This window comes from Akebia trifoliata, chromosome 1 (assembly GCF_017979445.1).
Source record: "Akebia trifoliata isolate Shusen 1 chromosome 1, ASM1797944v1, whole genome shotgun sequence".
NCBI lineage: Eukaryota > Viridiplantae > Streptophyta > Magnoliopsida > Ranunculales > Lardizabalaceae > Akebia > Akebia trifoliata.
Window position 1 is genome coordinate 30429565 of NC_141375.1, and position 13198 is coordinate 30442762.

General features: G+C 32.9%; 1 protein-coding gene across 1 annotated transcript; it reads left to right on the plus strand.

Annotated features, from left to right (window-relative positions):
• The first annotated feature begins 46 nt into the window (after positions 1-46).
• On the plus strand, positions 47-6022 carry LOC147411651 (trigger factor type chaperone family protein). Its single transcript, XM_086450826.1, has 13 exons — positions 47-388; positions 686-769; positions 1212-1340; positions 1506-1597; positions 1717-1900; positions 2571-2661; positions 3242-3396; positions 3650-3742; positions 3856-3948; positions 4713-4793; positions 5031-5180; positions 5483-5578; positions 5837-6022. Exons 1-13 carry the CDS (start codon positions 104-106, stop codon positions 5912-5914), a joined length of 1611 nt encoding a protein of 536 aa, XP_086306952.1. The 5' UTR covers positions 47-103; the 3' UTR covers positions 5915-6022.
• The last annotated feature ends 7176 nt before the right edge of the window (positions 6023-13198 follow it).

Consider the following 13198-nt stretch of genomic DNA (forward strand, 5'->3'; position numbering starts at 1 on the left):
AAAGTTGGTTCTCCACTCTCCAAGCTCCGTTACAAACTACAGAAATATATCCACAACAAACAGAGTTCTATCTTCTGAGCTCAAAAACATTAAAAAAAAAAAAATGGAGATCTTGAGTTCCACAACACTCAATTTCAAACCTTGTCTCTGTCGTATCCCGCTTATCTCTACTTCAATTCCATTATCAAACCCTCTTCAATTCAAGCACAAATTCATTAATTTCCAAAAACCCACCTCCTCTTCCCGCCAATTTCTCCTCTGTCGATCCTCAACTCGAAAAAATCCGAGTCAACTCTCCATTTCTTCTTCTGCCGTGGCTCTCAATACAGAGAAAGATCAATTGCCAGCAGATATCGAGGTCACTGAAACCGAAGAACCCAGTTCGAGAGTAAGCCTTTTTTCCTAGATATATATAAATTTTTTCTCTTTTTATGATCAATGGTGTTTCAATTTTATAGCTAAATTTAATAAATATTCTATTGTCAGTTTAAGAGAGAATTTAAGTGTATCTTTATTTATTTTTTCTCTCCAAGAGCTTCAGATTTTATGTTTCTGTGTTTGGGAGACTGCTTTATTTTCTTCATTGTTGAAAATTTTAATTGAATTAAATTCGTTATACATTTTTTTATTGTTATTTATTTTTATTATTATTTTTATGTCAATTATTATGCTTTCTAATCTTTAGGTTCGGTTAAGTGTGAAAGTTCCTCCAGTTGTATCCGAGGATTGTTACAAAAGGGTCTTAGCCGAATTAACAAAGCAGTCTAAGGTACTTTCGGATTACAACTAAGTTTATATTCATTTTACACTCCAAAATTAAATGTGGGAAGGAGAACAATTCTTTGAAATAAAGTTCATGTTGCTCTATTTATTGTCAAGCTCGTAGTGTAATTATTGATGTATATTTTTAATTTCTCCCTCAATTCTAAAAAGCCATCTTTTTTTTTTTTCCTACTAAAAATTTCCAAGACATAATAAGTCAATGTTTTGAATAATGTGGTTGAACTTGTTTGAAGCTCGACTAGATGGCATTCATTGTTGAGTTTAGTCCCACATCGGACACAAATTGACTAGTCTCTCTCTTTATAAGCTTTTGGGCCTCTCCACTCGTTGCCAATTGGTTTTGATTTGGACCCAAATTTACCATTCATTATAAGAAAAAGTGTTTCCTAGTGTCATTATCATTTTAAAGTTTGGTCTCTTTTGCACAGGTCCCTGGATTTCGCCCCGGAAAGAAGGTTCCAGATAGTATCCTTATAAATTATGTTGGCAAAAAAAACGTACGACGGGCTACAATTGAATCCATTTTAAATAGGACCCTTCCTCACGCCATGTCTTCGGTATGTCATATTAGTATTCAATTATTTCTATTCTTGCTTTGTCTTTGGGGATAATCTAAGTAGATATGTTGATGTAAATCACACTTTTTTGAGGTTTTTTCTTAGGTTCCTCTTGTTATATTGAAGTTTTAAACTAATACTTTAGCTATGGATTTTGTTTCTCAGGTGGAAGGAAGGTCCTTGAAAGATTCTGTTCGCATCATAACTAAATTTTCTGAGATGGAAGAATCTTTTTCTTCTCCGGTAGATTTTTTGAGGTTTGTCAGATTTAGTTCTTTTAAGTTATTGTATTTTCTTGCGATTTCGCGTCCTTTGAGGATGGATATCTATATGTATATCCATTAGTTGTTTTTCACTAGTTTGGTTTTGTGCCCAGATATGATGTTATTGTCGATGTGGCACCTGAGATTAAATGGATTCCTGAGAGTGGATATAAGAATTTGAAGATTGTTGTTGAGATAGACAATGATATTGATGCGCAAACGGCTTGTGAAGCTGAGATTAAGCGTCGTCATAAGGCTCTAGGTTCACTAAGGATTGTAACTGAAAGAGGCCTGCAGGTAGTTCTTGATTAATATTTGATGTTTTCTTTTCTTGAGAAATATGTTTGATTGAGATTTCATGAACAGGTAGTGTAGTTGGAAAATTTTCTAGAAAACCTAGGAAAAACATGTGTCAAGTGGAAAAAAATAAAAATAAAAATCATACACATCATACGAGATTTTAAAGTTTTGAAGTTTTCCTTAATGGGGAAAAAAAAAGATTTAGAGTTTTCTGTTTCTATCTTTGTTCATTGTGTAGTAAATGGGAGAAAGATCTAGGGATCGATTTTGGATGTCGGTACTGTACACTGACTTTTGAACAAAAGGATAGAAAAAGTCTAGGCTATGAGTTTAGGGTTTCACCACCTTGATTATGGAGTACTGACTGAGTAGGAAAATGATATTTTAGATATTTTTAATGGATAAGAGGTTTTCATGAATAGAATGATGGGGATGTTCTATTAATTAAATACACCTTCTTCACTTTTCTAGATAGCCCAAATTGTTCCTCATTATCATGCTCCTATTGCATTCAAATTTTCTCTAATACTCTGTTAATTTTTGTTTGAAGAATCTCAACCCTTATAATGTTCACCTCTGAAATTTGTTATGACATTTTAGTGTTTTAAAATAATTTGATAAATTAGGCAAAAAGTTTCCTACTTCTTACATATTTGAAGTTTCACAGGTTGGTGATGTCGCAATCCTCGATATCTCGACCTCAAAAGTTACAAAAGATGAATCTGATGTTGAAAAAATTCCATCTGCGGAGAGTAAAGGTTTGTAATAAAAGAACTCAGGGCAGGCTTTGATGGTATTCAATTTTTAACCATACTTCCTATTTTACTTTTTAGCTTTCATCAACCAGTCAATAATGTATGAAATTTTGGTAACCAGATTGAAATCAATAAAATAATGAGCTGATTATATGATATTCACACTTTCATATTGACAAATTGAATTGCCTACTGAATGGAAATGTTGTTTGATAAAAATAGTTCTCATAAAATTTTGGAAAAGAGATGGGTCCTATAAGAAGCATGTTTGGGTGGGCATAGAAGTATATGACGAAGAACACAGCTCCCATGCAGAATTTCTACTAATATGGATCATGAAATGTTTCCTATTTAAGATATTTTAGCCAGCTTATGTTTCATTAGCATTATTTCTTCCCCACATCACCGTTTTATCTTTATCCACAATTTTCATTCTCTGGAAACTCTTATATGCAATAGAAAGCTTTTAACTGCTCCCAGATTATTTGTTGAAATTTGTTTTATGTATTTTGATTGATCTTGCATTTAATTGACTTTCTTATCTTGTATTCCTCATGAAGTAGTACGTGGTTGGTTTTTGCAGGTTTTCAATTGGATACGGAAGAAGTTGATAACCTTCCTGCTGGATTCCTTGACTCAATAATAGGAATTCGACAAGGTGAAACAAATTCCTTCTCACTTGTATTTCCAGAATCATGGAAACAAGAAAATCTGCGTGGTGTTCATGCACAATTTACTGTGAGTTCTCTTCTATTGGAAGAAATACATGTATTTAACAATAAAGTAAAAGAAAAAGAATTAGCTTTCGCTCACAAGTCGCCATCTGTTTAGAAGAAGGGATACACTTAGTTAAAGGAAATTTAGAGTGATGTGTGTGCTCCCATTTCATTGTTATATCTTTTGATTGATTTCACGGCAAATGCTACTTAAAAAAAATCAACAGTTTATCTCGAAAGTGAAAATCCTTCTTTTTTCCTTCTCAATTTTTTAGGTTGAATGCAAAGAACTGTTTTATAGAGATTTACCACCGCTGGATGATTCTCTAGCCGAAAAGCTTCTTCCTGGGTGCAGTACCTTGAGTCAGGTAGTGCCCCCCACCTTCCTTAAGGCTCCTAAACTCTTGCCACTTTATTAGTTTGTAAAATCATTCCTGTTCTTACCCTTTAATAGAAGTTTTTTGCCGGATAAAATCTGCAGGTTAGGGAATCAATATTGCAGAGATGTAAAGAAGTGGAACAAACAGCAAGAGATCAAGCAACAGATAATGCAATTCTGGATCAGCTGTGCAAGGTGATTAGACTGTCATTAGTCGTGTCATTGATACTTAAGCCATTTCTTTGAGGCATTTATTTGTACAAACATGTATGACCTTGACATCACTCTAAATATAAGTTTTGGCCTTTCTAGATGTGGGTTTCTATGCAGTAATATTTTAGGAAATGACATAAACCAGCATGACAACCACTCGTAACTCCATAAACAACCATTTAGAGTAAAAGGAAGATTAGGTGGTTGGTGACAGATTTGAGACTGTCAGATTAGACATATAAATATTTCTAGAGTCATGTAATCTCAATAAAATAAATTTAAACACAACACACAAGACTGACTTGAGGAGGTCATAGGCGCATACAACCATGATGAGTTTGAACTATAGTTTTAAATACTAATTAATTTCTGTTTCAATAGTTTAGTAGTAAATGTAATTAACTCATTGGTCTTAATATCTAAATAATTTTGAGAAATATATGGAATGGAACTCATTAAATGTCTATTTTGGACAAAATTTATTATCAACCTAGATTAGATATAATTTTTGTTTAATAATTTATTACAATTAATTATTCTGCAACAATAAAATAAATATTCCAACCCTAACAATGTATATATACATCTAGCTTTATAATCTTATGTAAATTTATCACAGATCCATAGATCTGATGCATTGACACGTAGAGCCCAACTTAATTATACAAGATGGAATAACATTAGACAACATTTTTTTCCCTATATTAGTGACAAGTTATAAATACATCTTTTGTTTCTTGTTTCAGATGCTCGAAGTTGATATTCCTCCATCTTTGTTTGAGGAACAAGGCAGGCAGCTTTATGGGGCTAAACTTTTACAGATACAGGTCAAAAGCTCAAATACAGTTGTGGTTGCTTTTGGATATTAAATAGTTTGAAGGTTTCTGCATAGTGGATATCTCTATGGTGTTCAAAGCATGCCAACATTAGCAACACTTTTTGGTTGATTAAATCATCATGTTTTCAAATTTTGGATCACGGATTTCACTGCTTTCAAACTATTTGATAATTTCCTCTGTTTTTTGAGCTAAGCTTTGTCTGATTTTAGTCTAATATGTGAACAGGCAAACATGAAATTAAATGAACAGCAGCTTGCTTCTCTTTCAAGTCCACGAGCAGTAAATGAGTTCCTAGAAACCCAACGAGAGAATATTACAAATGTTGTAAAACAGAATCTGGCAGTTGCAGACATATTCAAACGTGAAAAGTTGGAGGTAGGTATTTCTGTTAATATTTAGCTCCATTTTTTCGTAATACAATAACCACAGATCTAGACTGTTCAATCAATGAGCTGTTTTTCAATGCATATGTGGCTTAAATGTCACATCAGCTGGCAAATCCTAAGCTCCAAACCATCCAAGTAGTAGACTAAAGAAAACTGGAAAAAAAAAATGAAATTTACGATGGTCTTGTCTGAACCCACTGAGAAGAATCCATACCACTTCATGCATGTAAGAAGTTACATACATATACGTAAAAATGAAGGTCATTTTCCAATTGTTGGATCTCTTTGCAGTATCCTACAGAAGAGCTTTTCAAAGAAGTTGAGAATTCCATAGCCGAATTCAAACGCAATAAGCAAGAATATGATGAGGACCGTGTAAAAGATCAGGTTAGTATGTTCACAACTTGTTATGTGTTATCTTCATTTGTTAGTTTCTGTTCATGACTTGTTTGTGCAATCTGGACCCCCAATAACTCTATTATCACTATTTGATAAGTGTTAACGATAGATAGAGGATAACCAATTACATACCAGTCATGGGCATCCGATCGAACAGTAATCAAACCACCACAATGAACTCTACGTGTCATATGTAGGATACAATGCATGATACTGATAAAATTTGCTTACTTGAATTATATGTAGGTGCAAGAAATCCTAGAGGGAGCAAAGGTGCTTGAATGGTTGAGAGAACACGCAGATGTTCAGTATGTAATGAGGTGAGGAAAGGTGAGGAGAGAAGACACTGTTATGTATTGGCTATGAAGGGAAGGCAAGTTAATGTACAAGTGAGCACTGATTAGTATTTCTTGCTTGAGGCTTTTCAGTTTATCTTCCCTGTGTCTGAGTAAATGCTTTCTGGCTGCTATTTTTATCCATTAAAGTCCTCTATCTTGGGTTTTGAGAAGGATACGACCCAATAAGAATTCAATTTGACAACTAAATGGATATGTTTTGCTTTAATCATGTCCGGATCCAATTGGAGTGACTATCCTATTACTTGTTGGAAAAATATATAAAAGATGTACCAATTTTGTCCAATCCATTGAAAAACCTCCAAAGTGGCAAACCATATATAATAAGAAAATGTTCAAATCCAATATTTAGAGATCGCCAATCAGTTTCATATATTAAGTTAGGGCAACAAAGCATTTATGGTTGGTAGGTTCCAAAAACAAAAGAGAATCAAGTAGCAAAATCTTTATTGTATAAAAAATTGGAATTACGTGGTTCACCAAATTCTAGTTTCAGAAACACGAGCTTTTGAGCACTACAAAGCCCCTCCTCCCCACCTAAAAAAAAAAAAAAAAAAATGTGGGCTCCCAAACGCCTACCCAGCCTACCAATGTGTTTATGTTCCATCCATCTCTCAATTGAAATGTTTCCAAAAGTAGCTTTTGGAGGTTTTTCCTCTTTTTAAGTTATTGATTGAGAATGACAAACCAAAATCAATTTCCTCCAAAAGTATCTTTAAAGTTCTCCTCCCTTGCACTTGTCTTTCTTTCTTTGGCTATAAAGATTTGAGTCTTGGTTTATGTAACATCCTAGGAACATTGTTTCCTCCCTATGTCTTTTCTGCAAGACGTGTCTATGAGCATTTGTATGTTATGTGCCTAAAAATTATCCTCTTATATCAAGATTTGGTGTATCTTGATGTATTTTATTTTAAATGTTTTAGAGTTACAATTAGTTAAGGAGTCTTATGTAATATGTATATAACGTGTGATTGTGCAGGTATGTAACGTCTAAGAGTAGTTACGGATTGTGTAGGAGTTATTGTTATAGGTAGTTAGTTAAGGATAGGAGTGGTTCTTAAAAAAGTTTTGTATTCATCTCTTAATTGGAAGGAAAATGCAAGCCAAATTTTAAAAAATCAGAATTATTTAGGAGGTTGGTTGCCTTCAAAGTAACCTAATATCTATAAAATTGCTAAAAATAAGAAGGCACATAACATTATACCTATTTTTCTTTTGTAAAGTGTGCCAAATTTGCATTGATAAAGAGAAGAATCGTGATAATCTGATTACCCATGAGGCACACCCAATCGACTCTCCTGACGTGACAAGTTCGGAACCAGAGATCTGTATCCCTGAGATACAAAAATGCACTTCCCCATAAAAATGTGTATCTCGAGACATACAGATCTATGGTACTCAAACTTATCACGTCAGGAAAATCAATGGAGTGTGCCACGTGGGATAGTCCGATTATCACGACTCTAAAGAGAAATATACAAGTGGGGAGTCGCCTAACTTGCAATCCGAATGGACGAGAGACCAAGACTATCACCCATCAAGGCTTGTATTGACAAAGATGGAAGATGATTAGAACAAAAAATTAAAAGCTAGGAAAGATGAACAAAAACTTCCATGATTGGCTAGTGCGTCCAACAGTGTTGCCTTCTCTCGAAGTGTGTTGGATGTTAAATTAATCTCACAAATTCATTTTTACACAAAATAAAGAAATTAATTACAATACTACATCTCATTGAATTTTCAATGGTCAATCCTCCGTTGTCTCAATTTCATTAGCGAGAGTAATTTTTTGGAAAATACTGAAATGACACAGGGCATTTACTGCGATTCTCACAATTCTGACGTATGATGCGTACATAACCATAGATGTGTTTCCTCGTGATATGAGTAAAAATCATTTATGGTTATGTATGTATGTCCATATCAGAATTGTGAGAATTACAGTAAATCCTATGTCACCCTAGCACAACTCTATATTATATACTTTATATTCATAATCTAAATAAAATAATGATAATTGAAAAAGTTTTCTTAAGAGGAGAAATTCTCTTACCTAATTACTTCTCCAGTCTCTATCTTTCAAAATAGAGTCTAAATAATTTGACTCATTATTTTGTACATTTCCTTCGTAGAATCAAACAAAATCATAAAGATCTATAGTTCTGTGAAGGGAATATACAAAAAAATGTATTAAAATGTAAGTTAGATTCTCACGATTCTTCATAATATTATGATGCTTTGTAATAGACTTATGATAAATTGACGTTCTAAAACTGGCGCTCTTGTCTTGGCAGCACACAAAATGATCTTTCTTGTGTACCGTAAAGAAAAAGATGTATAGTTTATGCGCTTCCACACAAAAGCATCAGTGAATCGTGACTCTTTGTGATATACTATTAACTAACGATAAATTGACACGTCAAGGGTGCAGAACCATATATATTTTTCCTCCTGTACCTCGAATAAAAACATCTATATATGGCTCCGTGTCCTTCCCATGTCATCTGTGTACAGAGTGTCATCCATGTACGTGTTATGGTGTGTTGATTTATCACTGATCTTTCCTATTACAAATTCAACGAATTTTTCATTAAAAACTATCAAATTCATTATTACACAAAATAGACAAATTAATTACAAGGGAAAATTATTTAAAAAATCCAAAAAAAAAAATATTTACAAAAAACAATCTAATTTTTAAAAAATTCAAAAAAAGATACAAAATCGATCTTTGAAAGACTGATTTTTCTCTCTCTTCAATTCTCTTAACTCTTTCTCTCTCCTCTATTATTTAAAAAAAAATGAATTTTTTTTAAGTACCGATCTTTCAAAGATTGATTTTTCTCTCTCTTCAATTCTCTCACTCCTTTCTCTCTCCTCTATTATTTAAAAAAATTAAAATTAAAATACCGATCTTTCAAAGACCGATTTTTCTCTCTCTTCAATTCTCTCACCTCTTTCTCTCTCCTATATTATTTTAAAAAAAATGAATTTTTTTTAAATATCGATATTTCAAAGACCGATTTTTCTCTCTCTTCAATTCTCTCACCCTTTTCTCTCTCCTCTATTATTTAAAAAAAAAAATTTTAAAAATTAAAAAAAATCATTTTTTTAAATATAGAGGAGAGAGAGAAAAAGGTGAGAGAATTGAAGAGAGAGAAAAACCTACACCTCTTTCTCTCTCCTCTATATTTAAAAAAAAATGAATTTTTTAAATTTTTTTTTTAAATTCATTTTTTTTAAATAATAGGGAGAGAGAAAGAGGTGTAGGTTTTTCTCTCTCTTCAATTCTCTCATCTCTTTCTCTCTCCTCTATATTTAAAAATAAATAAATTAAAAAAAAAATTTAATTTATTTTTTTTAAATAATAGAGGAGAGAGAAAGGGGTGAGAGAATTGAAGAGAGAAAAATCGGTATTTTAAAAAAAATTCATTTTTTTTTAAATAATAGAGGAGAGAGAAAGAGTTGAGAGAATTGAAGAGAGAGAAAAACTGGTCTTCCAAAGACCGGTTTTGTATCTTTTTTCAAATTTTTTAAAAATTAGATTGTTTTTTGTAAATAATATTTTTTTTTTTTTTGATAATTTTCCCTAATTACAATTCACTAGTGATAATCTAACTTAGGCACGTGGCATATTCAATCGCCTTACCTGATGTGATTGGCTTACTGTAGTCTCCTTGGGATACAAAGCTGCAGTTCACCATTAAAAAAAAAAAAAAAAAGTGTGATTTTGTATCCGGAGGACAGCAGATTTACGGTTTTCATGACTGTCACGTCAGATTAGTCGAATATGCCACGTGCCTAAGTCAGATTATCACGACTCATTTCAATTCTACACCGTTGATTGTCCAACTCTCAACCCCTCCATTCTTAAATTTAATCTGACCACCTCGACAATAATTAAAAATCGTCTGAGCTATCTCAAATCTGACTAATTGTTTAGCAGGCAAAACCTCGCCGGAATCTGACACCATGCTCGCCGGAGTGATGTTCGTGGTCCTTTCGTAAGAACCTAACAATTTAGCCTCCATGTATCCGTTGGTTCTCTCCATGGAGGCCCGTCCATGTCTCTTCTCTTCATGGATTCTTTGGCAGCGATGCACATTAGACTCACCACCTGCTTCATCTCTTTTGGTTTACCTACCAAGATTTGCGGGAACACATCAAGTAAGGACTGATAATTGTTCGTGGGCCGAGCAATGGTGAATTCTCCCGCGATGCCTACTTCAACGATATAACAAGTTCTTGCGATGATAACGTCGACGTATTCGTAGTTTCTGCAAGGAAACTGAGATATTATGTCCCCATGGGATTTGCAAAGACCTGCAAATGGAGGGTTTCATTGATGGAGAGCCTCAAACATCGTATGAGACGAATATACTTTTCATCTTTAAAATCAGAACTGATCCCTAGTGAAAAAAATGTAAAATATCTTTCTCATAATCTCAAACCCTGGTCTTCTAGCACCAGTTTTAATGGGAATTTCTTCCCATCTTAACCATATACATTTGAGTATATTTTCTTTCTCAAGAATTTAAAAAAAAACACACACACACACACACAAATTAGGTAAATTAAAGAATAGAGATTTCATTCTTTATCACCTGCATCGAAACCTCTTTCATGTAATCCACTCGCTAACCTATGCTTAAAAACCTCGTTCGAAGACATTTCAATAACTTGGCAGACAAGCCTTGTCTCCGAGACAATCATTAGCTTGACATCGTCATCCTTTACTCCGTTGGATAATTCACAGCCAAGCAAGCTATATAACATCTCCTTTTTCTCGGAAATGGAACAGTGATTCTCCAAATCGAAACTTTTTCTGTCATTTTTAGGTTTTTTTTCTTCTTCTTTGGGTGAATTCTTAGCTAAGTGCTCACTTCCGCTGATCATTGAGAAAGGAGCGCGACATTCTTTGTTTAAAATCTCCACAATTCTATTGGATCGAAACGGAATTTTTGCCATTGTTGATCGAAAAAAAATTAGAGTTCTCATTGTCTCTTGAGAAAATTGTTTATATCTCTACGTCTGTTTTTTCCTCATTTTGCTTCCTTTCTTTTTCTTTCCATTTTTGATTCTCTAGAAAATTTATGTTTTCCGTCATATCTTAGCCGTCTAATCGATGGAAGCCTCTAACATTAATGTTTGAAGTTAGAAAATTCTCAAACAAAATGATGTCTTTAGGATGAGTCCATACCCTATCATTATTATTAGAGTTTGCATGGGATCATCGTTTTTTGGGGTAAAAGAAGAAAGATAATAAAGTTATAGAGTTATTAATGGACAAAAAAGAAAAAAAAGTTAGAAAGGCAAAGATAATAAATTGAAGGGATATTATTTAAAGATGGTGGAAAAAAAGAAAGAAAATAAATTTGGAAAGATATTAATAAAAAGGGGTAGAATAAAAAATGCAATAAAATTGAAGAATATTGAAAAAAAAAAAAAAAAAAGATAGAGGGAATAAAGTTGATATTGCTCCTATGAGATACATGCAATAGCAATTTTATGAGTCAAGATGATATGCACCCATGGTGGAGGATTAAAACCCTCTTCCCACACCTCAACACAAGTCACGTAAGTCATAATATAATGAAAATTTAAAAAATAGAGATTTTAGGCATTAATTTCTTGGATTGTGATGTGTGTTAAGGTCTAGGAGGAAGATTTCAATCCTCCACCCTAGACAGATATTGTTTTGACTCTAATTTATCACTGTGTTTTATTATATAGAATTACATTTTGGGATTTTTCTAGCTTCGGTTGAGTCTCTCCATCAAATAAATCATTAAGATAGATAAGCAACACAAATTTGCTAGAGATTCGTACAACTTTTCAAGGGATACACTTATGGGAAAATTATTAAAAGAGGGTTAAATATTTTAATATTTAAAAATAATAATATATTTTTTTCAAAAATTACCAAAAACAAATGAAGTTGCTAGACAACCGAGCATTTTAATGTGTTAAAATACATTATTTTACCAAAAATACTCTCAAAATGTTTAAAACGTAGCTTACTTCAACACCCCAATAATTTAAAATGTTGAATTGTCCAACAACTTAATTCGTTTTTGATAATTTTTGAAAAAATAAATATTTTTTTATAAATATTAAAATATTTTACACTCTTTTAATAATTTTTCCTACATTTCGTTCTTTAGAATCCCAGGCACATATATCAACCTTTATGTGATGGAAAGCCTCAACCATGAGTTAAGGCTAGTGTTTTCTTTACATTTTATTGGTTAAAGTTTGGAAAACTCAACTACTTTTTACATTCGTCATAGATTCACTATTTGCAAAACCAATTTCATCATAGATTCACTCTTTTCTTTTCTTTTCTTCTCTGACTGAGATTTCCTAACAATATCCATTTCTGCAAGAAATTTTGGAAAAAGGATCGAACGGTTATGATACGAAGGATTATATTTCTTACAAGATTGGATAACATCGAGTCCTAGTTAAACAAGTTTCATCAAACATCATAACTTAATTTGAGCATAGACACCAAATGGCACCAATAATTATAGTTCGTCATGGGTAGGGATACTATTGCATACATAATAACTTCTATACGAAAAAAATACTGACATGGATAAAAAAGGAACGGTTCAATCTAAACATACGTCGGTTTGATGTGATTTCCGAACCCGTTATTATTCTTGATATAAATTCCAAGTGTTCGTCCTCAGCTGATGTACTACAAGATCCCTAAATATAACAATTCAACTATAAAACTCCTTTATTCTTTAGTTTCCTATTTTGAACGCCAACAGGAAGCAATAAACGTAATATTAGGCAATTTATTTATTTATTTTTATTTCTAATTACTTATTTCTTTGATTTATAATGTTCAAGAATACCATCATATCTTTTTTGGTAGTTTTTTGTAGAGTCGTGATGAACGGACGCAGTTTTGATACGCGTTAGGTATGCGGCTGAGTTGGCAAGAGCACAGAATCATAGATCTTTTTCATTGGGATACCCATGAAAAAGTTGTGCAGTTACGTGCCCTTACCAGATCAGCCGCGTACCAAAACCGCATGCATTCATCATTATTCTTTGAGTCGTGCTGGAGTGACCTCAAGATTGGATCTCATATTGCACATCCTAACACGAAAGTGGATTGGAACCATAGATGTTTTTTCACTTATATTTCAAGGAAAAGCATCTACGGTTCTTATCCACTTTCACATTAGGATATGCAATATGAGGTCCAATCTTGAGGTCACTTCAACATTATTCTTAT

What these genes read in the sequence shown, in the direction of transcription:
- LOC147411651 (XM_086450826.1), top strand. Translation starts at nt 104, where the DNA reads ATGGAGATCTTGAGTTCCACAACACTCAATTTCAAACCTTGTCTCTGT. An exon ending in AATTAACAAAGCAGTCTAAG is followed by an intron (nt 770 to 1,211) that starts GTACTTTCGGAT and finishes TCTTTTGCACAG; the next exon opens with GTCCCTGGATTTCGCCCCGG. An exon ending in TAACTGAAAGAGGCCTGCAG is followed by an intron (nt 1,901 to 2,570) that starts GTAGTTCTTGAT and finishes GAAGTTTCACAG; the next exon opens with GTTGGTGATGTCGCAATCCT.